The sequence below is a fragment of the Stigmatopora nigra genome, chromosome 11, assembly GCF_051989575.1.
Source record: "Stigmatopora nigra isolate UIUO_SnigA chromosome 11, RoL_Snig_1.1, whole genome shotgun sequence".
NCBI classification, from domain to species: Eukaryota; Metazoa; Chordata; class Actinopteri; order Syngnathiformes; family Syngnathidae; genus Stigmatopora; species Stigmatopora nigra.
Window position 1 is genome coordinate 2,258,908 of NC_135518.1, and position 26,197 is coordinate 2,285,104.

The 26,197-nt window shown below is 41.5% G+C and overlaps 1 protein-coding gene across 2 annotated transcripts in view; it reads right to left on the reverse strand.

Annotated features, from left to right (window-relative positions):
- Positions 1 to 26,197, reverse strand: part of LOC144203873 (contactin-associated protein-like 5) — a 152,283-nt gene that overhangs the window by 56,460 nt on the left and 69,626 nt on the right. Inside the window, exons 8-10 of one of the 2 annotated variants that reach the window (XM_077727429.1) lie at positions 17,403 to 17,676; positions 17,101 to 17,244; positions 13,293 to 13,446 (exon numbers count right to left, since the gene is read on the reverse strand). In XM_077727429.1, coding sequence (XP_077583555.1) covers positions 13,293 to 13,446; positions 17,101 to 17,244; positions 17,403 to 17,676 — 572 coding nt within the window. Of the gene's footprint in view, positions 1 to 13,292; positions 13,447 to 17,100; positions 17,260 to 17,402; positions 17,677 to 26,197 lie in introns of both variants that reach the window. The other variant, XM_077727428.1, reaches the window with a different exon arrangement.

Sequence of the window (26,197 nt, forward strand, 5' to 3'; positions counted from 1 at the left end):
AAGGTACTCGGCCAACCTCACCGTTCCAAGTGCCCCAAGATACTCGGCCGACCTCGCCGTTCCAAGTGCCCCAAGATACTCGGCCGACCTCGCCGTTCCAAGTGCCCCAAGATACTCGGCCGACCTCGCCGTTCCATGTGCCCCAAGCTCCCGTGCCGAGGGCACACAAAGTACTCCCGTTGCTACTGGGGCCGCCAGTCGCACCCGTGCCAAAGCCACAAACCAGGCTTCCGGTGACAGATGGCCTTCCTAGCACCGCTCTGCCAAGCACCGCTCTGCCAAGCACCGCTCTGCCAAGCACCGCTCTCCCAAGCGCCGCTCTCCCAAGCGCCGCTCTCCCAAGCGCCGCTCTCCCAAGCACCGCTCTCCCAAGCACCGCTCTCCCAAGCACCGCTCTCCCAAGCACCGCTCTCCCAAGCACCGCTCTCCCAAGCACCGATCTCCCAAGCACCGCTCTCCCAAGCACCGCTCTCCCAAGCACCGCTCTCCCAAGCACCGCTCTCCCAAGCACCGCTCTCCCAAGCACCGCTCTCCCAAGCACCGCTCTCCCAAGCACCGCTCTCCCAAGCACCGCTCTCCCAAGCACCGCTCTCCCAAGCACCGCTCTCCCAAGCACCACATTGCCCAGCGTCTGCCCGCCCAGCTCCTTCCCGCCCAGAAGCGGCAGCAATGCTCCGGCGCCCCTGGATGACGGGGCCGGCGACTGCGAGAGCGGCAATGCGCCCCTGGATGACGGGGCCGGCGACGTCGAGAGCGGCAATGCTCCGGCACCCCGGGGCGAGGAAGTTGGCGACCCCCCGAGCAACCAGGGGAAGGTGCCCGACTGTTCTAAAATTCTGGTGTCTCCTAAAGGCAGGGGGCTTGGCCAAGACTTAAAGGACCAGCAGGGACGCCCACCGGACCGGCCACGATCACGCTCTGCCACCAGCCGTCGCGGACGCCTGCCGGACCCGCCACGCTTACGCCTCGTCATCGGCCGGCGCGGATTTCCGCCGGACCGACCACTGCCTCGTCTCATTCTTGGCCGGCGCGGACGCCCACCAGACTTGCCACTGCCCCGTCTCGTTTCTGGCCAGCGCGGACGCCCGCCAGACCTGCCACTGCCTCGTCTTGTTTCTGGCCAGCGCGGACGCCCGCCAGACCTGCCAATGCCTCGTCTTGTTTCTGGCCAGCGCGGACGCCCGCCAGACCTGCCACGCCTCGTCACCGGCCGGCGTGGACGCCCGCCGGACCGACCACTGCCTCGCCTCGTTTCTGGCTGGCACGGACGCCCGCCGGACCAACCTCTCCTTCGTCGGTTGGTGTGGACGCCCCCCCGGGAATCTAATTATGGCTACCACCCGCCCTCCCTGCTTGGTTCTCGTTTCTCATGTCGAATTGACCTTGGGACTTTTAGGATCTGTCCCTTAGAGGGGAGGTACTGTCAGGAGTGGCTCGGTTGCCCCCCCTGGCTTGATGTCATTATTGTTTTCAGCTGTGTGCAATTATGTGATTATCTTTTCCTGGCTTACTTAAGGATTATGGGTTGTGTTGATCGTCGTCGGATCGACTGGTTGTTTCCTCGTTGTCATGCTTACGTCACTTGATGCCACCCCACGCTGCATCGTGGGATATGATGTTTCATTTCTGTAGTCGTAAGTTGTTTCAAGACCAAGTTGATTTGTATGTTTTGCCAAGTAATTAAACCAAGGAATCCAATGCAACGGAACGGCCTCCCTTTTCCTTCGGCGTCTTCACATCTGGGTAAACTTTCCCCCGGTCGCGCCGGGCTACGCGATCATAACACTCTCATGAATCAACAGTAGATATTTAGATATTAAACTCTCTCGCTCATGAATCAACATTAGATATTTAGATATTAAACTCTCGCTCATGAATCAACATTAGATATTTAGATATTAAACTCTCTCTCATGAATCAACAGTAGATATTTAGATATTAAACTCTTGTGAATGTAATTTTGAGAGCTGGTTTTAACAGTACTCAGATGTTAAACAGTACATAGATATTAAACAGTACTTAGATATTAAACAGTACTTAGATATTAAACAGTACTTAGATATTAAACAGTACTTAGATATTAAACAGTACTTGGATATTAAACAGTACTTGGATATTAAACAGTACTTAGATATTAAACAGTACGTAGATATTAAACAGTACTTAGATATTAAACAGTACTTAGATCAGGGGTCTCAAACTCGCGTCCCTCGGGCCAAATGTGGCCCACGGGACAATAATTTGAGGCCCGCGTCTTAATATGCAAGATTAATGTCCGTGCGGCCCGCAAGATTGATATGAATGACACTGTGTTCGGAGCTGGATGAACCAATCATGGTGAAGTATAAGGCTCTGGAGGGTGGGACATTGACCGGGCTGTCCAGTGCCTCGCTCACTCCGTTAAACGGTCAAATCGAAAGTGCGCATGCGCCACATAACCGCGCGACTGAAAGTTAAAAATTCAATCCGAGACTCATTCCTAGTGTAAACACATATTACAGCCCCAGAGATGTCTGTTTCAAAGCCTGCCGTGAAGAGAAAGGTCAGTGATGAGTACAGTCAGTTTCAAGAAAAGTGGGGATTGCAATATTTCTTTGTTGAATATGGGGATGTGATCTACTTCACTGAGGTACGTTGGCTCAGCAGGGGAAATGTATTGAGAGATTTTTTGAGTTGAGAGCAGAAGTAAAAAACTTCATGGAGAAGACGGGGTTGCTGTTCCTGTGCTAACTGATCCCAAATGGCTCATGGACTTAGCTTTTCTTGTTGATATCACACATGAGCTTAATGAACTGAACAAGAAGCTACAAGGCCAGGGGCAACTTGTCAGTCCTGCCTATGACAATGTGAGAGCATTCTGCACTAAACTTTTGTTATGGAAAGCCCAGCTCTCTCAGAAACCTTTTCCATTTCCCAGCATGCAAGGCTCTTGTGGATGCAGGCACACCATTCAGGGGTGGGAAATATGTGTTTCGAAGCTGCAGGAGGAATTTGATCACAGATTTGCAGACTTCAAGACACACAAAGCCACATTTCAAATTTTTGCGTACCCCATCTCCTTTGATGTGCAAGATGCCCCTCCTGAGCTTCAAATGGAGCTCATTGACCTGCAGTGCAACTCTGCACTCAAAGCCAAGTTCAGGGAGGCGAGTGGAGAAGCAGACAAGCTTGGGCAATTTTTGAGAGAGTTGACCCCCAGTTTCCCTGAACTTTCCCAAATGTTCAAGTGGACCATGTGCCTTTTTGGGAGCACATACTTGTGTGAGAAACTTTTCTCCACCTTGAACTTCAATAAGTCCAAGTATAGGTCCAGACTTACTGATGAGCATCTTCAAGCTCTATTGAGGGTCTCCACTGCTTCCTCCCTTAAACCAAATGTGACTCACCTATGTGAGAAGAAGCGCTGCCAGGTCTCCAGCAGCAAGAAGTAGACAAGAGAAGCTGTGTCCAGAATATTTCTTGTTCAATGTTCTATTCAAGTTCAGAATGTTAAAATTTAAAGAGCAGTTAATACAGACATTTGAAACGGAATAAAAATAATTAGTTTTCTCTACTTAGCAAGCCACTGTATATCTACTGTATTCTCAGTATTTTTTAATTTTTTTATTACTTATTGATTTATTTTTTATTAATATTTAAGTTAATTTATTTAATCCATTATTTTTCGTTAAAAAATAAAGATATTTGATAACGTTGGAATGTTTTATCAGCGCTTTTCTTGTGGAAATACTGATGCGGCCCAGTCTCACTCAGACTCTGCCTCTTGCGGCCCTCAGGTAAATTGAGTTTGAGACCCCTGACTTAGATATTAAACAGTACTTAGATATTAACCTCTCTCTCTCATTAATCAACAGTAGATATTTAGATTATAAACTCTTTTTGAGAGCTGTTTTCAACAGTACTTATTCTCTGTCAGCATTTGACTGGCGACCAAAAGACCGGGGACCAATGGGAACCATACGCCCGGCGACCAAACGTCCGGGCGACCAAACGTCCGGGCAACCAAACGTCCGGGCGACCAAACGTCCGACAACCAAACGTCCGGGCGACCAAACGTTTGGTGACCAAATTTCCGGCGACCAAACGTCCGGCGACCAAACGTCCGGCGACCAAATGTCCGGCGACAAAACGTCCGGCCAGGCAATTTAGAGTGTTCAACAAGCCCACCGTGCATGTTTTTTGATGCGGGAGAAAACTGGAGTACCTGGAGAAAAAACATGCAAGCCCAGGGTGAACATAGAAACTCCATACATTGAGGGTCCACCTGGGATCGAACCAACGAACCCAGAACTGTGAATCAGATGTGCAGAGAGTATGACAAATGTAATCAACAATCAAAATATTAGGAACGCCTATTGTGCAGTCTGACATTGAAGGTGGCTTCAACTGAAGCTAAAAATCAGCTTTGAATGAAAGAAGTACGCAAGATTCATTTATATGTTAAGTTTTGCTTCCGGCCATCGCTTTTTTTTGTTGCATAATTGGCCATAAACATCAATAACCATAACCTTGAAACCCATCAAGTGAAATAGAAATAGAAATAGAAATTGCAAGGACATCTAAATGTATCAAATCGGCTTATTATTATTATACTATATACGTACATCTTTTTCCAAACTCATGGATTAATTTTGTGTGAACACTGATTGAATGCTGGATTTTTGGTATCCTTTAACACATCTGATTTAGACTTTACAGTATTTCACAAAAGGGTACATCCTTTTCATGTATGACTTATTTTATTATATCTTTTCATTGGGCGACACCAAAGAAATGAAATTTTGATTTGATGTAAAGTAGTTGCTGTAGCGCTAGGATGATAATGGAAATTTAGTGTAAACACAGCAATGAATCTGTGAAATGCTACCAGAAAAAGTGAGTACACCCCAAGTGAAAATCTCAAAATTGTGCTCAAAGTGTCAATATTTTGTCTCGTGTTATGAATGATCTTTTATGGTTTGGTTAGGTTTAAACTTTATTTAATCCCGTTTTTGGGAAATTTCGAAAAATTAACTTATAAATTTGAGCCATATTTGAATTTGCTCACCAAGAATTCACCATGACCAAAGTGTTTGCTTCTATTTGATCATTGGTTTGAGATCTCTGGCCTATAAGACGTTAAGGTTAAAACTGACTAGTGTTTGTTTTATAAACAAACAGTTCAAAATTTTGAAACCCTGAATCTGTCCAGGGGACGGGGTATCAAAAAATAAAAATAAAAAGCATTTATTGTCATGACACACAGCTGCGTATAACAAAAACACTCCTTCCTCCAAGCCAGGGGGTTGACCTTGGGCATTGGATGTTCCTTTGTAACCGAAACCCACCGACTAATATTCAAATTAACGCCCTCTTCTGTCTACTGGAAAATGAACTTATGAATGTGAGTCAGAGGAGGAGAGGTTGTCCTTTCTCTTTGAAAATAAAGGCTGTTGTTTTGAGAACTGACCAAAAGCTTCACTCTGTCCTGTTTCTGTCTGTCTATAATTTCAGAAAATCCCTCAAAACAAAACTAAGTACATTAACAATTGCCATCATTATTGTCCTTAACCTACTTAAGCATGGTGTTCATCAGAGCTTAACAGGTTGCACCTGGAATCCTCTTTCACTCTCTATGATGACATAATGGTAATGGTATGATTCAACCCCATTTGGGATAGTATACTCTCCAAACCATTGAATTAATTTTGCTGGCATCATTTAATATCCACCGTATTTACTCGCCTATAAGCCGCTTTTGTCGGACAAAAAAATGACTCTGAGGGTACGACTTATATGCGCATAAAAACACGACATGCACGAAACCGCAAGTTGACGACGCCATGACACAATGCAATGGCGCTGTGACGTCATTACGCAATGGCGCCATGACATCATGACACGAATGCAGCTGATAAGGTCATTGATTTAAAAATAGAGAAAAGATAAACAGATAAAACGCTTAGCAAAATATCTTTTTACGTTAATGAATGAAATTCAAGAAAAAAACGGACAAATCTTGCAAATTTTTTTTTAAAAACTCACATTCCCGTCACTGCTCGCTCAGGGCACAGCCATGTCACCTAGGTCCCAGGTCAGCCATCTTACCTAGGGCGCTGCCGTCTAAACCTAGTTAAATGTGCTCTGTCTGGTCAGACACAAGTAGTCTTAATTTTTAAATGAAAAAAAATCCACTTAGATTTTTTGGTTTTATTTCTTGTTTGAAAGTGACAACTATTGGAGCAATAAGAACCATAAAAAAATAGATATTTTGACATTAGAAGCATTGTGGCTGCCACATCATTTAATTTTTTTTGATTTCTGCAATTAGAAAGCATCAGGTTCTCATTAGGGTAGAATTTAATTTTTCAAATCTAATAATTTAATATTTCTTATTTACAAGGACAGGCATATTAACTTCCTTTTGATATTGGCCCTAATACTATCCTTTTGATAATTTGAAGGCGGCTGACATGCGAGTAATTACGGTATCTGAAACCAAGTATAGTAAACATGAATCCAATATCCACTAAGAATTAACACTTGATAATATTTAAAGTGTTTTTTTCCACACTGGTATATAAGAAATTATCATTGAAAATACAACAATGTTTGTGTATAATTAATACTTATAAAAGTTTCATATTTTTATGAAAAAATAAAAATGTCAGATGGCAGTACAGTACTCTGAGATCCACAGTTGTTTAGATTTTTTCTTCCTCTGGGTACCAGTTTCCTTCCCCATCCCAAAAGATGAACCCTATCAATTGTCCCTAGGTCTGCATGCGAGCATGTATAGTTGTTCGTCTTGTGCTTTGTGATTTGTTCACAACCAATTCATGGTGTCCCCACCTGCTGCCCATAGTTGGCTGGAATAGGCTTCCGTGACCCTTGTGAGGATGAGCAGAACTGAAAATGAATGAATAAACTTCAGACTTTCTCATACCTGACTTCGTATACATGTTTCCCGTATTTTGATTATTTAAAATTGTGTGCGCCATATAACAACTTTTGTACAGGAAAACATATTTTAAAAAGTATAAAAAAAATTGTAAAACCGAACTTGTCTTTGCCATTTCAGCTTTTATCCTGATAGTTTCGGTGACTGGTAGAAGACAAAAGCGTCCTCGTCGATTTGATAATATTGTCATGCTTTAAGCATGATCTGTGTCCATCTTTTCGATATAAATATAGCCCGGCAGCAAGCAATTTACCTAGACAGTCAAACTGTCAGCGACATCTAAAGAATCTTGAATGAAAGTGCACCTCGTCTCCTTTGTGTTGCAATTGTATGGTTTATTATTGCCTAATAAGGGAAATTGCAATCATTCATAAGGGGAGCGATTGGCAGAGGTTGACAGGTATGCTTTTTACTATTGCCGTGATTGTTGAATAATTTTAAATAGCTGCATATTCAGTATGTATTGTACACCTTTTTGTTTACCTCTTTTCAAGCAGACTGCCATTATTATGGACTCAAACAGATCTCAAAAGATTTGCACTTCTTTTTTTTAATGGGATGATTATTTTGGAACCATGTGTTTCAAATTTTGATGAAATCAAAGGAAGTGCGATAAAAATAAATGAAGGAAATGTGTACATTTAGTATCTGTTGGTAGATACTAAGCTGAAAGCAGCAACATTCCCCCGAGAGTTAATGAGAAAGAAAAACAGCAGGTCTAGGAATATTTTGATCCACATCCGGACCTTCACGGAGGTGGTCGCCCGTCACACCTGTTTCAGAAGCTCTGCAGCTGAGCAAGCTAATGAGGCATGCCATATCACGCGCCAGGCTCCAGTAGCAAGCTTGTTAGCATAGACCTCTGCCAGGAAAGACTGTCACAAGCTTTGTGTTGCCACTTAATTGGATGTTCCTTCCACTGTGGCTGCTGCCACCACCAGTGAGTGTTTTACCAGATAACTTCCACACAGTACTGACCACATTTTAGTTGCACATATGTAGTTCCATTTTGTTTAAACCAACAGTTATTTTCACACCATAAGCAGTGGATAGTACCCACGAGGAAACAATTGGGGAAAACGAACAAGGTCTTTCTATTTGGTCAAAAAAGTGTAGGATAATATTTACTAAATTCTAATAGTGTATCTATTTCAGGCAGAAACATTTATGCACATTTGGTCAAATTTATAAAATGGTGAAATTCATATTTAATTGCAAATAGATTCTATTGGTGAGTCCAGACATGTATTTTAATTTAACAGTAACTCCTTTGGTAGGGGGTCAAGAGTCTAAAAGAACATCTACGGTGCTCAACATATCAGTATACAGTCGTACCTGTACTTACAAAATTATTTGGATCCAGAACTTTTTCCGTCACTTGAAAATTTCGTAAGGTGAGGTGTGCTATATATGTAAATTGGAATGTGGGCCCAGTAGAGGGTAACAATGTTCTAAAGTGATAAATCAATGCATCCGCGACACTATTTTTAAAATAAAACAACGGATAAGGAAATGCATTTAACTTTTGGGGGATTTTGTAACTTCGATCTGTTTTGTATCTCGAGTCACTCATTTGCATATAAAACATTTCATAACCTGAAAATTTTGTTCCTCGAGATTTGTAAATAGAGATGAGACTATCTTTATTTGTGCTCACGACAGTTTGATGGAATTTGACCGTTCTATGGTGTTCAGGCCTGTGGGATCACATACTTAAAAGTGATGCCACAGAAACAAACAACATACAAGGGTTAAACCACTGCATAAATGACGTGATAGTTTCCTCTCACCAATCAGCGTTAAAATTAATCTCCGTAGCACTATTCGGGGACATTTTTCTGTCTTCTGTTTGGTTGATTAGAGCAAATGTTTCCACAACTAAGTTTAACCAGGAAAAGATTTCTGTAGCGATCAGCATTTCTGTTAATAATAGTTAATTTACGTTATTTCAGTACATTTCACGTCATTTGAAACATACTTATACTTGATGCCTAAAGCATAGCTGAATGTTGCAATTTCTGTATAGAATATGGTTTGTAAAACTATGACTTGACAGTAACGGGTCCATTAAATCAAGTAAAACCCCACTTTAGTATACATGGCCCATCACTGTTATTCAAATGATTTGAAATTGATAGTAGAACTGATATATATCCCTCATATATTGTGGTTTATATAGATCAGACATGGCTGCAATCAACAACAAAAAAACGTGAAGTAGGATCACCCCCATTAAAACTACCATAATACATGTTTTCGCAAGTATAATTGTGGTATAACTAGAAAATTTTCTCTAAAATGAACAGGGCGCCCAATCAATGGGTGCCCCTTATTTATGGGCTAAATTCACAATTTTGTATGACTCTGACTGCTTGACTAACTGGTTTAATTTCTTGCCGACACGCCAATTATTGCGACCAACCCAGCGGACATTCACCCTAAAAGTAGCTTCCTCGTGTATTCCAAGCATTACGGTAAATCAATTCAAAACATCCCAATGAGTGGCAAGGCAGTGGATTTCCAGCACTCGTACCGCTTTTAACCCTCCATATAAAGACGGCCAGGCAGCCCTGCAAGAGTTACGTGACGATTTGGAATGGATTCTCGATGCCTGGGCCAAAGTGCCAGTGAGCACCATAGCCTGAGTTTTCGTCAAAGCTGGAATCACTATTACGATGCCCAAGGCGACAACTCCAACTCTGACAATGATATGGAACCCAGCATTGTTGGCAAACTCGGCAACTTAGCTGATACAGAAGATGAGGACTTTGACAGATTTGTAGATGTTTGAATACATTGACTGATACTTTCGCAATTACGTCAATAAAGCAAAATCAAACTAAATTTTTTTCCTGTTGCTCTTTTCAAAACCTACGCTAGCATGCACGATAATAACAATAGCAGTGCGTCCTTTGAAGCAAAGTGCCTTTCGTATTGACAAAAAACAGATAATACACTCGCAAATGAGGTATATGTGGGAAATGTGGTAATTTAAATCCTGTAATCACAGTGAAAATAGTTCCTCTCCGCTTTATATAAATTAAAAAAAAGTCATTTGGCCATGGGTCCATTGTCCGGGATATTCGCGGGATTACTGTACCCGCCTGACTAAACATGTTAGGTAACAAAATGACTTAGAAAACATCATTGTCTGTTATAAACTAATCTGTCAAAACAGCCGTTGTTCTTGTTTTTTAAACCATGAGGACGGACAAACTTGTTGATTAAGGCTGGTGTTCCACGAAGCCAGCTAGCAGCATCCCCACACATGCGATCCATGTGAAGCATGGTAGTTTCAGTTCGTTTTTTAATAGAAAGCATCCTATTCCAAAAAACGTGTTGCTGCCTGTTCCGGGCATACCTCACTCGCTGCCGACGGTTTAGGCACGGGCCGCTGAAGTGGGCATGCGCTCTGGCCGGCATGGGCCGCCGAAGCGGGCATGCGCTCTGGCCGGCATGGGCCGCCAAAGCGGGAGGCGCTCTGGCCGGCATAGGCACGGGCAGCTGAAGCGGGCATGCGCTCTGGCCGGCATGGGCCGCCAAAGCGGGAAGGCGCTCTGGCCGGCATAGGCACGGGCAGCTGAAGCGGGCATGCGCTCTGGCCGGCATGGGCACGGGCCGCTGAAGCGGGCATGCGCTCTGGCCGGCATGGGCACCGGCCGCCATGGGCTGTCGAATCGTTGGCCGACTGGCTGGGAAGTTAAACTTCCACCCTAGCGCCCACCACAACGTTGCCCGGGACTCGCATTTAAAAAAAGATCCCTCTTCGCTGATGCTCTCTACCGTCCAATTCATCGAGCAAGTTTTGCAATCCTGATAAAAATCCACGCTCACAACGGTCCATAGCCGCTCAGAAAGCTCTATTTTCGAATAAAAATGATGGCCACCACCCGCTGCCCGCCATTTTTTTTTCAGTGCTGAGTCCTCTGTCTCCCGCCATTTTCTTACCTGCAAGCGGAAGACAAGGGAGTGGCTTCCGCTTGCGAGTTTCAGCGTGGATTTTCACATTTATATTTTTTCCAGAAAAAAATCTGCGTTGTAGTGAATCTGCCAAAGTTGAAGTCGCGGTATTTGAGGGTTAGGGTATAACTGTATAAATAATCACCACTTTGCCATTAGTAGGCCTGACAAAATTGTAAAATTATGGAAAGAGACAAAGTGAAATGAGCTGGAGACAATGACCCTCTGGCTACCATTTTATGATAAAGAAAACTGAGTTAAAAATATATTTCCACAATGGGGACATTTCAAATTTAAGATTAGTTGGAAATTTCTAGATGGACCAAATTATGAAACAAATATTTGCAGATTTCTATCAGTTAATTAACTTAAACCTCAAACTGGCACTTTTCATGCACGACTTTATATCAAAAGACTGTATATGCTATATATGTGCATGCAGAAGTGAAATGAAAATGAGAATTTATTAAAGGATTTCTCTTAGGCTCCTTATCACATCGATACACACCAAACAAATTATAGAATCTTTTCAAACACTATTAAAAATGAATGTTGAAGAAACAGAGATCCATAAATATAAAAAATCTAAAAAATACAAAAGTGGAAAGTGGGTCCCCAAAATATGAGATTTTCAAACCGCACCATAACACAGCCCCTGTGACTCGGAAAAGAGGAGAGAAGGCATGCGTCTTGATCTTCATTCACATAGGACCTACTGAATGTTAATTCTCTTACATTTACAACCTCTCCCCTCTACTAATAAACCTGGCCATTGAAAATCAAATACTTCATCGTCTGAAATTAAAACCGGGATATTTAATGGTGCACTTTTGACGAGCCTAGTCAAGACAATACTTTTGTTCTGTTTCCCGTATGTTAATTTGCGGCAACTATTCCAGAGTCTAAATATCTAACATCAGTATATTATAATGCAGTTTAGCTAAAAAATTAAGCCAACTCATTGAATACCTAACCATCCAACCAACAGCCTAACCACCTAAAATCAATATATTTCACTGCAGTTGAGCTCAGAATGTAGTCAAATCGGTTTTCAGGAAAATATTTGGATTAAAAGAATATATTACTTATGACTATAGCGACACTGTCCGAGACAGCAGTGCCAAAAACACCAAAAAACTATTTTAGCCCTGCAGAATCCTCATATATAGGAAAAGGTTAAACCTTGAGACAACAGTAATTCTTTGATGGCGCTCTCATACTCTGGTCAGCTGTCAGTTCCCGTTTCTTGTCTTTCGCGTTGACGTATAGAACGCCATCATCGGCATACATTCGGCAGGCGACAATCGAAGGACAACAACTTGGCACATCATTTATGAAAAGACAGAACAGCTTATCTTCACAAGCGTTGGGGACAGACAATAAATACCATATTAATTTTAATGATGTGCTTAAAACACATTTGTGGTGAATTTCTACACTTCTGATGAATCTTGGGGTTGGTTAAATCGGACTCAAGAAATGGAATGCTCGATTGGTAATTACATAAACCATTGGTGACACATAAACCATTGGTGATACACAAACCATTGGTGATACATAAACCGTTGGTGATACATAAACCATTGGTAATTACATACCTGTTTTCAGGAGGTGAACATACAAGGCGTGGTTTTTATTTGTTTCAAGTGGACAATGCATTTGCCGACTCTTTGAGTGGAAACCATAAAATGAGAAAATATCACATGAATGTGTGAATCCTTGTTCTGTTAGCCTGGCTTCTTTCGGCAACTTCTTTTTTTAAACTAGCCAGCAATGCCTACACTGTCACACACATGGGACTAGCTGTTACAATACACAGCAAAAGGAGCAACACCGAGGTGCCGCCGGGGTTTCGGAGCTGGACAAAAGTGCCGGGCGAAGAGGCCATGCTCCTGACTAACCATTCCATCGTGGGATAGGATGGAAGAGCTGTCGGCGCCTAACAGCAACGGCGTCGAGGAGTTCTACCCCGCTGCTATTCTTCGGCTTCAGACAACTGAGTAACTGTGCGGATAAGCTTGGAAGAGTGACTCTGCATATCCTCCACCTCGGTCACAGTCAGTTGAAGTTCCCCATCTTGTGGAAGACTTCCTGTGTGTGGTTCCAGTTTTCGTCCAACTTTACTATGTCTTTGTTAGTCCGATTTAACTACCGCAACCAAAATGGCGCTGTTTAAGCGTCAGCCGGCGGCCGCAGTAGCTCAGTCCACTCTCGCCCGTTTTTGTTTTTGCTGCTTTTATGTTTTAATGATTTGATGATTCCATTTACTTTGATTTGCTTTGTACTTTGTGCTTTTGCTTTGCTGTTCTGTGTAATCACCCTCTTGTTACTGCCACAATGTAATTTCCCAAATCCGGGATGAATAAAGTTATCCAATCCAATGAATATTTACCTGTCTGTGATGGCACATGTGTCAAAGTGAAGGTAGTTGAAGGTTCCCAGCATGCCTTGATGTACATGGCTGAGGTTAACCGGCTGGCCATTGATGAAGATGAGCTGCATGCAACCCTGAAAGGCTTTATAAGGGCAGTCAGCAGAAGGACACCCTAGAAGGAAATCACACATGCATGGATTAAGAGTTTTACTGTTACTACTACATTGGAGATAAGACCCATTCAATTGACGACACTTAAATCAGTGATATATTCTTTGTTATTTTTTTCAGGGTACATAGGGAGTTTCAATCAAATTGAATGCATTTACTGTTATTATACAAGGATAATGAGATTTAAAGCTTTACCATGAAATACAGAAATAAATAATCTATAAATAAGTGAAAATACAACAACATAAAAAGTATTCAACTTAGATAAGTATTCAACATACATAAACGGTGACATAAATAAGTAGTCAGGTAGAAAAAATGACTAAAGTGGTTTGCATCCTATGGAGCTAGTAGCTTAGTGCAAGTACAAGATAAGTCTTGATTAGATCCTCCAAGGTGCAGAACTCGAGTTGAGTATGGTGACGGGTCTTGCGATTAAACTTTCCTTGAGTCTGTTTGTCTTGGCTGTTATGGTCATGTAGCACCTCCCAGAAGGCAGCAGGTTGAAGAGCTGGAAGCCAGGATCTGTATTGTCTTTGATGATGCCCTTTGGACTTCCTAGGCACCGGGATGTGCATTGTCTTTGATGATGCCCTTTGGCCTTCTTAGGCGCCGGGATGTGTATTGTCTTTGATGATGCCTTTTGGCCTTTCTATGCCCCAGGATTTGTAGTTGATCATGAGATGTAGGGGCTAGTTCATGATCTTTTGGGCTGATCACTCTCTGCAGTCTTCTCCTGTCAGCTTCTGTGCAGCTTGAGTGCCACACTAATATAGTGTGGGTCAGCATGCATTCAATGGCTGACCGGTAGAAGGTCCCCATCAAGTTGGTGTTTAGTTGCTCCTTCCTCAATACTCTCAGGAAATGTAGCTGTGGTGTTTCCTGCCCAAGTTAGATCAGCAAAGATAAAGATCCTCAGGAATTTGAAAGTCTCCACTCACTCCACATTTTCAACGTTGATATACAGGGAGGATGGAGCAGCTTTTTTCGATCGGAAATCCATGATGAGTTCTCTGGTTTTGGAAGCATTCAGCGCCATGTTGTTGAGAGTGCACCACTCACTGGGTCTTAGGACCTCATCTCTGTAGAATGCGATCATCCCTTAGTTGAAAGATAAGATATCAGTAATTATGATTGATTTGTGCTTAACACGCAAGCTTCCAGAAAGGAGTTTCTTGATCAAGCACTCCTGAACTTCATTCTCAAGACTGCTTCCCGCTCAGCATTGTGGATAATCAAGTGTTCAAGGAACTTCTTCATGTACTTGAACCATCGTATGTTTTGACAACTATTAATGTTTTTTAACATTAAGTAGTGGTTGATAAAGCCAGTTTATTCGGATTGGATTGGATTGGATAACTTTATTCATCCCGTATTCGGGAAATTACATTGTGGCAGGTAGCAAGAGGGTGATTAGACAGAATAAACAGCATCAATCACATCAGTATTTCAAATGTATTTCATTTTGTTTGCAATGAGTCTAACGGCTGACATATGGACATTTGTGAACATGGAGGAATACTTGGCTCACACCTGGCTCACTACATTAATGACAATATTTATCTGTGCACATCACCTTTGGGTTTCCAATACTTTTCAAAAAGTCACACTGCAGACAATTTGGCCCAGCGCAAGAGAATTATGATGAGGACTGGGCCATAACTAACAAAGTAACGTGTTTTGTGACCCATGCTACTCTAAACAAGATTGCATCCACCAGGCGGCTCCAGATTCGGGACTCCATTTGCATTGCACATAGTCTAATTCTTAGAAAGTCTTATGATCAGATCCGCGCACAGGCATCAGACATAAAGATAGGCACATAATCACATAAATTCTCCAGTACAACAGCCAAGGAGAGAGAAGCGTGCTCAACTGCAGCAACAGATGGGATGACCTAGTCTAAAACTGATGAAGGAGGTGCCAACATGCCTGGAACAGTACATATGAAATGCTATCTTGGCTGCATGATTAGAGAGAAGCAGTGTTGGTATCTCTGGCCTCTCTAAAGACAGACTTGACTTCATTGACGGTTGATGAGTTTACCACCATAGTGGAAGTATTTCTAGTGCTTGCTCCATTCTTTCAAGCAGCAGTGGCGATGTCTTGAGAGAGGGGAGTTTCAGGTTCGAAGGTCATCCCGATGATGAAAATGCTCTATCTTTTTACTTTGGAGTTTTGTTCACAAGTAAGCAAAGAATGGATTGGGAGATCGTCAGGTAGATCGGTGCAGCATCTGCAGTGATGCGGACACTGCACCAACCACTCTTTTGTGGTGAACAAGGAGCGAAGCCAAAAGGCGAGGCTCTCGATTTACTGGTCGATCTGCCTTCCCAAATTAGTTTCCTGCCCAGGCTGTACAGACTCTCTCTTGGTGAAAACGTGAGAAGTTTGGTCATCCGGGAGGGGCTCGGAGCAGAGCCGCTGCTCATCCGTATCGAGAGTAAACCATTGATAAAGGATAAAGTGGGAGAATACGATAGAGTTGAAGTGAAGTCACCAATCTTTTGTTTCTTATTATGTTTAAATTTTAATTATGTAAGGTAAGTACATGGTCTACTCCTGTGTTCTCACCTCTCATTTAATCTCATTTTCTAAAACGCTTTATCCTCATAGGTGATGTGGGGTTGCTGGAGCCTATCCCATCTGACTCATAGGGCACAAGGAGACGACAACCATTCACACTCACAGCCATACCTCGGGGTAATTTCGAGTGTCCAATCAGCCTACCATTCATGGTTTTGGAATGCAGGAGGAAACCAAAGTACCCGGAGGAAACCAATGCAGGCCCAAGGAGAACATGTAAACTACACGCAGATGGACATGACCCGGATTTCAAGCCAAGACCCAGGAGCTGTGAGGCCGACGCAATAACCACTCGCCCCACCGGGCCGCCCTACTCCTGTGTTAATATGTATAATTAAAATTTAAAAACTATGTAAATGTAAAATAATTGATAGTTCTGGAACGCATGTTATTGCTCACAATTAAAACAATATATCCTTTGACTTAATTAATAAATACTGTCATCCTTGACCACTTGCGTTTGCGCTTTCAGTACATAACATTTTATTTTATATTAAATATAAAAGAAGTTCATACGAATGTTAAAATTCATGCTGTAACTCGCAAGCTGAAGACACGCTTGCCACAAAGAAAATAAAAAAATGTTCTAAACAAGCTTGTATTTAATCAATACACTTCTTAGTACTTGTATTTCTCTATAGGCGTAAAAACATGAAGTATGGTAATAATACAGTAATCCCTCGAATCTCGCGGACATTGTAGACCAGACATGGCAGCAATAATTGAAAAACGGGAAATCAGGATCATCCCTATTAGTAGTACTTATCATACTACATGTTTTCACGCCTATACAAAAATACAACTACACAAGTACAATTATCAAGAAGTGTGTTTATTAAATATTACAGTCATAAGCATATGAAAAGACTGTAATTTATTAATATCTAAATGTAACGTATATAAAATTATAATTCTGTAGGAGTAATTGTGCGCTCTTTTAATATTTATGCTGTTCGTACACCACACACATATAGTAGTAATTAGATTAGAACGACTGTCTAGTGACGTAGTTGTTTAGGGTTTGAAGCCTTCCTACACTTTTTTTTGATAGACACTTGCACACACCTACCTCCAAAGTAAAAACTGCCTTTAGTGTCCATCGTTTCCAACAGTTCGACCTCAGACAGCGGCTCACTATCCACCGTCAGACGGATGAGGAAATTGCTCATCTCCAGACTCACAGAATGCCACACTCCATCATTGATGGTGTAATCTGCAAGTGAACCAACTAAATGGAAAGCATAGTTATTTGTTGCGTCATCCTGGTAAAAGAACTCACGTGGGTGAACAGTGAATGGAAATTGATGTTGTTTTCACAGCACTCTTTTACAAGCTGATTAAATTTTGCTAGCATGTCACCTTTCTGCTCACCTGGAGAGACCTCTGACTTGTGCCGAGAGACTTGCAGGGTCAGTTGGAGCTGGCTGTTGTGGATGTGTAGCTGAGCTCTATGGGGCCTTGGGCCGACAGGCACAGACAGGAGCAGCCCCTCAGGGTTCCACGTGCGGAATTGGAAATGGGCTGAGAAGCCCCCAGTGGCAGACACTCCTACAGCAGCTGACGGAATTGTCAGGAAGCTGCTGTTGGCGCTCAGGAAGGTACAAGACGCCAGCTGGGGCTGTGAGCATGAGAAGGTCACGTTGCCCTAGAGTGTGACACAGGCTCCAATTTACACCTCTTTTTAGGACAGCGTGTCTCATGTGAGACTGAATTCTATTTGTATGGAAATCAAGTTGACATGCTCGGGTACGAAACATATGGCCAAAGAATTGCCGTGAAACCCATCTCTCACCCAGTCCAAAATAATTTAACTCCAACTGTTTCAACGCATAAGCTTGATAGATTGGATGACATATTTAAACATCATAATTATAACTTTTATTGTAGAATAGTTGTATACTCCCATCTGTGGAGTCAGTTGGAATTCTCAAAGTCTCCAAATACATAATTAAACTCCAACCATTCTAATGCTCAGTTGACTGGCTTTAATGTAAAATTATTTCACATCATCCTAAATCCCTACTATAGAATACCTTAATTTCTTTTTGTGAAGTCCTTTGGATTAATGGCTGACGCTAACTGTGACTGAAGTGATTAAGTTCCAATCATTTCATTGAAATAAATTGAAAATTGAAATCATGATAGCATTAAAGCAGCGGTCCCCAACAATTTTCTAAGCACAGAACGATAAAGTTCTTTCTATTTTCTTGCGGAGCAATGAAGGCGCTGGGTGACAAAAGACGATTGCACATATGATGTCAATGACGCCAAGAAAAATGAGTCAAAAGCATCATCAGAATTATTTATTATAACAACGTTTTTCATTTCAAGAGGGCTACATTGACATATGTATCTGTTTATACACATATACACGCACAAAAACAAACACATATATCTTCAGGGGTACTTTGGGATATGAGCATAATGTGCGTATGTTGTTTTACTCGTAGTATCTCAAAACAACGTTTCCCATATAAATGAACCAAAAACAAAATATTTCCAACCCTGTATAAAAACACCATAAAACAGGATATTAAAATGGAAAAACATGTTTATTTGTTCTAATTCGCCACCTATTAACTGAGTAAAAAATAACTAGTGGTTATAATGTTTAATAGTACAAAAATTAGACGGATTTTGCAGAGGAGTTTGCACGGCATCTCGCTCGTAACATAACATAAACAAATTCATATTAACTTAGATTACGATACAGACACACAAAAAAATAAATCCAATCTAACCTTACACTCAACTTAATTCTAATATTGTTTTAGTTTTTTTATACCTTTCTTCTCCCGGCTTGGCTCTATTTGCTCTGCCTCCACTCTGACATTCAGCTGCAATCTATTTGCTTTTTGTCTTCCCTTCAAAATATTCCCGAAAATCGTGCACACAAATGTCCTCACAATAGCACAACGCACGACCACTTCCCAACGGGAAGTAGTATACTCCACTCGCATTAGCGAGCAAGCTACGCCACATTTATATCATTCCGCACTGACTCAGAGGGAAAAAAAACACTGTAAAAAATGCAGCGGTTGGCCCAGTGCTCGCAGACACATTTATATCAGTTAAATTTGATGGCTTTCTGACATGAGCTTGTTTCTTCAGCATTATCCACAATTTTTCAATGGGGTTTAAGTCAGGACTTTGGGAAGGCCATTTCAAAACCTTAATTCAAGCCGGATTTAGCCATTCCATTACCACTTTCGACGTGTGTTTGGGGTCATTGTCCTGTTGGAACACCCAACTGCGCCCTAGACCCAATCTTCAGGATGATGACTTTTGGTTATCTTGAAGAATTTGAAGGTAATCCTCCTTCTTCATTATCCCATTTACTCTCTGTAAAGCTCCAGTTCCATTTGCAGAAAAACAGCCCCACAGCATAATACTACTACAACACTGTTTGAAGGTAGGCATGGTGTACTTGGGGTTAAAGGCCTCACATTTTTTCCTCCAAACAAATTGCTGGACATTGCGGCCGAACAGAAGGTCTTATCTTTGTCCATGTCATCATCAGCAAACTTCAGTCGAGCCTTAAGGTGACGCTTTTGGAACAAGGACTTCCTTCTTGCATAGCAGCCTCTTAGTCTATGGAGATGCAAAACACGCTTGACTGTGGACCCTGACACCTGTGTTCCAGCAGCTTCAAATTTTTGGCAGATCTGCTTTTCGGTAATTCTCGGTTGAATATTCACCCTCCTGACCAATTTTCTCTCAACAGCTGGTGATAGCTTGTGTTTTCTTCATGATAGTGGTAGTGACAAAACAGTGCCATGCACTTTATTCTTACAAAAAAAAAATGTTTGCACTGTTACTCTTGGGACCTGCACTTGCTTTGAAACTGCTCCAAGTGACTTTGCTGACTTGTCCAAGTCAATGATTCACTTTTTCAGATCCATGCTGAGCTCCTTTGACTTCCCCATTGTAGCGTTTATAGACGTTTGCATCCAATGAGCCCTATTTATATGGCCTCAGAGAAGTCACCAGCAGTTGAGAGGCCATCTATGAGGCTCATTTCACTGACAACTTTCTAAGTCACCAAAATTGCTATTTCATGTAGCTGTATGTATATTGTCGACCAAGCAGATTTGATCAAACTTCATGAATGTTTTTTTTGTGACAAAGAAATATCTGTTCCAAACACTCGATCAGAGAAAAATCTGAGTGGGAGAAATAACTGGAAACTCAAGAGAGTCATGACATTATGTTCTTCACATGTGTATAAAAACCTTTGACCACGACTTTAAATATTTCCAAATTGTCTGTTAGCTTCCTTTCATTGCTTTTCCCTCTGGTAGCAATGCTTCCAGATGTGTGGTTTCATATTGAAGCATTTAACCAATAACATTTCAGCCATTATTTGTTGCCAGGGTCAGAAATCTGCACTATGGCCTTCACAATCAGTTCTGCGGGCTCTGATGCATTAAACAAGCGTTGATGAGACTGTTGCTTTAACCAATCAGAATTCGATCGGGTGACACCAAGGCCATTTCGCAGGCATAGGGCTATGTCATCGCTTTCACCAACTATGATTGACTAGTCATCGAGTAGGCGGGCCAAAGCCAGAGTGAGCAAGCCAGAGATCGCAAACTCCACCCACAATGGCCAACGGAGGAAAACAAATGGATTTGGTTGCAGATTTGCTCACAAAGCTACTTTCCAGAAAAAAATGGATATCATTAAGAAAGAGCGGTCAACTCCTGGCAAAACTAGCAAGCATATTACAGCCAGGAAAAGGGTGTATCCGCCACTTTCAGCGCGCTAACTATGAGAGCTACCAAGATGTATTTGGAGCGAGCAGCACAAGCAAATATATTGTTTGTTGATTTAAAGCCATTTTCAAGACGGACTATGCCAGAAATACGGCAGGCCAGGCACGACTTTCATCATTAACTTGGATGGTGATAGAAAAGAAGGAAGTTGGAAAGGAGGATGGATATTGTGTAAAGTTAAAAAGGATTTTCGGTGAGTAAAATATGGCTATATTCCTAAATAATATTTCAATTACGGGCTCGGTTATGATATCTGAAAAGCTCCAGTGTTTGTATTTAAGATCCAGTATTTGTATTTAAGCACCAGTGTTTGTATTTAATCACTAAATGCTGTTAGGAAGTGGATTTTAGCCCATTTTAGTGCAATATTTGCCATTTCGCCATTGACGTCCATCACTGTCTTTTTCTGGGGAAATCACCCCCTGGCCCAGTTGTAATGTCTGGAAAGCTCCAGTATTTGTTTTTAATCAATAAATGCTGCTAGGAAGTGGATATTAGCCCATTTTAGTGCAATTTTTGCCATTTCTCGTTTGGACGTATATAGATATATCAACGTTCATCGCTGTCTTTTTCTCGGGGCAATGATACTCCGGGCCCGGTTCTGATGTCTAAAGAGCTTCAGTATTTGTACGGGCGTTCGGTCGGCGGACGTTCGGTCGGCGGACGTTCGGTCGGCGGACGTTCGGTCGGCGGACGTTCGGTCGGCGGACGTTCGGTCGGCGGACGTTCGGTCGGCGGACGTTCGGTCGGCGGACGTTCGGTCGGCGGACGTTCGGTCGGCGGACGTTCGGTCGGCGGACGTTCGGTCGGCGGACGTTCGGTCGGCGGACGTTCGGTCGGCGGACGTTCGGTCGGCGGACGTTCGGTCGGCGGACGTTCGGTCGGCGGACGTTCGGTCGGCGGACGTTCGGTCGGCGGACGTTCGGTCGGCGGACGTTCGGTCGGCGAACGTTCGGTCGGCGGACGTTCGGTCGGCGGACGTTCGGTCGACGGACGTTCGGTCGACGGACGTTTGGTCGACGGACGTTTGGTCGACGGACGTTTGGTCGACTGACATTTGGTCGACGGACGTTTGGTTGACGGACGTTTGGTCGACGGACGATTGGTCGACGGAACTTTTGGTCCCCGGACGTTTGGTCGCCTGGACGATTGCCCCGAAATTCAGACCATTACTACGGCTTCCGCGTCTTACTTTTGCATTTGATTCAACTTCTTTGTAAACCGGATGAATTTGGTAACATGAATGCATTGTAAATCATCCGAGTTACACCTTCTGATCGCTGATTCGTCTTGTGCGACTTCAGCATGGAAATAAATTCTGAATCGATTGCCTAGTTAGCCTCTATTGCTCAAACATTTTACTTTTTGCTTTTTTCACAAGGGAAGTATTATTAAGGATTTTGTTTTGAAACAAATCCTATAATTTCCAGAGTTGTTTTAAAGGAAGTAGGCATACACACTACTGGTAAGTCTAATCAATATGCCTGTTCGAGTTATGCGCAAAATGGATGGCAATTTGGATAGCAAATGGATAAAACTTCTTATAAGAAATCCAGACACTTGCAGAAGTTTATTGGTCTGTACGACATATCCCAAAAGGACCGACATTTGCACATTGCACAACATGCATGTGCAACTTCAGCATGACACATGGTGGAATTACTGACTGTAAAATGCATGTAGAAGGACCCAAACTCAAAGATAAACTCATTTTCATTATGCTGTACTTTTTGAATAGTTTGCAAAAACACAATATTTAAATGCAAGCCAATACGGTCATTTACTTCAAAATAGAGGAAAGATAAACAGGTAAGGCTCAGGGCGTCGTCATCTTAACGTAATTAAACATACTCTGACTGGCCAGACGCGAGTAGCCTTAATAGATGCGTTCATAGTGTTTATCATGTCAGCACATCCCAATAGTTTTTAAGGCTGATTGAAGGTCTTGCGGTCGAACATTAATATATTTGCTTTGATACCTACGTAATGTGTATCTCATACCATTATTGGACCCAGAGACTTGGTGAACACTGGACCTCTAAGGACTCACTTCATGGATGTACTGCTCATGTTACTTCATTTTTTAATTTTCTCTACGTGCAGGCAACACTCATTCAGAACGCAGAAAGTAAATTATTGTACATTCCACTTAGATTTTTCTTCCTTTTTATTTCTTGTTTGAAAGTGACAACTATTGCAGTAATATGAACCATCGTAAGAATCGAGATATATATCGACATTAGAACCAATATGGCCACCACAACCTCTTAAAGGTTTGATAGGGAAATTGTAATTTCTGTCATTAAAAACCATCAGGTTCTAATCAAGATAGACTTATTTCTTTTTTCACATTGAATAATTTGATATTTTATATTTACAATGACAGTCATTTTAATTTCCTTATGTTATTAACCCAAATAATGTGCAATCCAGCAGACAATACTTTGGATTTAAGCACTATCTCAGATATAACACGTGCGATGATTTTCCCTTCAAAGTAACACATTTGTACTTCCTAGTAAAACCACGAATATGGAGGTGAAAATTGTGAATCAGGGGTGTCTTATACATGAGAAATTGTAAAATTCACAAATTTTAAAGCAATTTTCAGGGTACATCTTATATGCGGAGGTGGCTTATAGGCGAGAAAATATGGTAATTTCTTAAGAAAAGGTACCACTGTGCACACGTTTTATAAGTGGATCAAGTGTGTATTAGAAATAGTGTTTCCAAAAAAGATTATCAAATTAAAATCTGAGAAAATTGCAAATCATATGAAAAATCTGGCTCCATAAAATACTGACTGTAAAGCATCCTATGATTTGGCAAAATTGACTTAATTTATCTGTTATGGAACCAAACGATTTTAAGTTAAACTACGGTCCATTCCTACAGATTGCGACCTCCCGGAGGGCCTGCAGCACTGGGGTTGGCTGGGGGTTTTATCGGCGCCCACAGCGTAGTGCAGAGGAGAGCAATCACGGTCCTCTTGACTCCCAATTAGATTCCCCAGTATGAACCTCAGATAGATTGTCCCTTTGAAATTCCATTACAGCTCCCATCATGGCAGCTGCTCTCTCTCTCTCTCTCTCTCTCTCTCTCTCTCTCCCCACCCCCCCCCCCCCCCCCCTCTGGTTTTCTACTTTTTGTTGTCAGTCAAAGACTTTTAATGCTGCAATCACACTTTAAAGGCCTAGGGCAGGCTTGTCTAAAATATTTTTTGAAAGTTTCCAGTGGTCTCATTTTACGACCCGACAAATATATCCAGTGTATTTTAAATTATGGCCATTTTACAGTTGCGTCAGTTAAATTTTCCTTCCAAAAATACTTAAATGGCGGCCCGGTGGGACAAGTGGTTAGCGCGTCGGTTTCACAGCTCTAGGGTCATGGGTTCAAGTCATCACAATTTTTTTTAAATAGCCACGTGAGGTAGATTGTCATCATTTCTTTTTGTGAGGCTGAAAATAGTCTGCTTGCCAATGGTGCCAATTATTCTATATTGTATACCGACTTTATATTTGAAAGCACATTTATAAAAATAAAGACAGATGCCTGTCAGCATTTCTGTAGGTTTTATTATTCATTACTTTTTGTAGTGTAAGGAGAGTTGCATAACAGAAGTCCAAAATATTTAAATTAATACAAATTGTTGAAATCATCATAATTTAGTATATTCTGTTTTCTTTTAAAGTAAATGACTTAGTTACTTTTATAATTGAATAACAAGGAAAGTAATTTATTTACTCATTCGAAGATGTTTGAAATTTGAAAGAAAAAGATGTGATAGTTATCATAGTAGTAGTAGTATTGATATCGACCAATATTTTTAATTGTGATAACAGTCTGTAAAACGTTGATGCACCCCGTCACAGCATAAAGAGTACATAGTGGATCGTACCTTCCTGTTTGTGCGCCATTTAATATACCCTTGCTGTTTAATATACTCGACTATTTTAAAAGGGGGGTTATATTAAACAGCAAAATACGGTAATTGAATTATTTTGTTTTTGCAAACTATTGAAAAAGTTCAGCATAATGAAAATATTTATTACCTTTCTCATTATAACGGCCGCGAAGGGAACTGTTTCAGCGGCACAGGGCACACTTTCACCGCTTTCACCACTTTTTTTGTCCATTATATTAATTTTAAGACATTAATAAATATTTTCTTATAATTTTCTCTCAGTTTTGTGTGTTTCTTACAACTAACATACAAAAAATTGGGACACTGACTGATTTTAAAGGGTTTATTTGGCAGTTGTGTGAGGAGCCTGGACCAAATTAGAGAATTTACATATAAGTACTGCTCTACATACACAATTTTACAGGTTACAAAAAAGTTCGGTAATTAATTAATTAATTAATTTCTTAAATAGAGGTACGACTGTGTGTGTATGTATGTGTATATATATATATATATATATATATATGGCAGAGCTGCCAACTTCCGTCGACCCCATTTCAGGAGTACCCCTGTCCGATTTCCGGTGTTAATGCGATTCACGCAAAATTCATATAAAATGTAAAAAAATTTTTTTAGGACAATTAAAATCTAACTTTTATTATCATAATTTTACATTAATTGAAATATCCCAGTCATTAATTCCACCATGTGTCACACTGAAGTCGCACATGGATGTTGTGAGAGGTGCAAATGTCGGTCCTTTTGGAGACGTCATCATCATGTGATATTTTGTCAAATGAGAACCAATAAAATTCTGCGAGTGTCTGGATTTCTTATAAGTTTCCTCCAATTTGCGTTCCATTTTGCATTTGTTCCGAAGAGGCCTTTTGACAAGAAGCACCAGTGCTGTGTACGCCTACTTCCTTTAGAAGGACAAATGATAGGATTTGTTTCAAAACAAAAGACTGGTGGTTTAGCCAGGCTTAAAAATACTTACTTCCCCCATGAAAAAAACAAAAACGAAAATATTAAAGCCATAGAGGCTCCCTGTTGGGGTTATTCTGTAATACTATTATATATGTGCGCAATTAATTATTTTTTTGTTCTTTGAAGAGTTTCTTCAATTTGGGACTGGGGCAAGCTCAAGGTCACTCTCCATGACAGAGACTTAACATTTCACCGAGTACTCGTTCCGAGGACTGATCACTGGAAGATATTAGTGAACCTTTACCCAGATGCAAGTTCGTAATGCAGACCTGTGAAGGACGCTTAAATTGTTGCTGATTGAGCGTGATGGCTATCAACCAACCCTGGGGTTACTCGCATATTGTTTTAAATTGTGACGCTCGTTTCGCTTGATTATGGAAATTGTTTTGCCAAATAGAGGCTTGTTTGTTTAATTTCCAATGGAGTTGTTTTTGAGTTCCAACCTTAATTATTATTAATGAATACCTGATATGCGATGATTATTGCAGATGTTGTTTGTG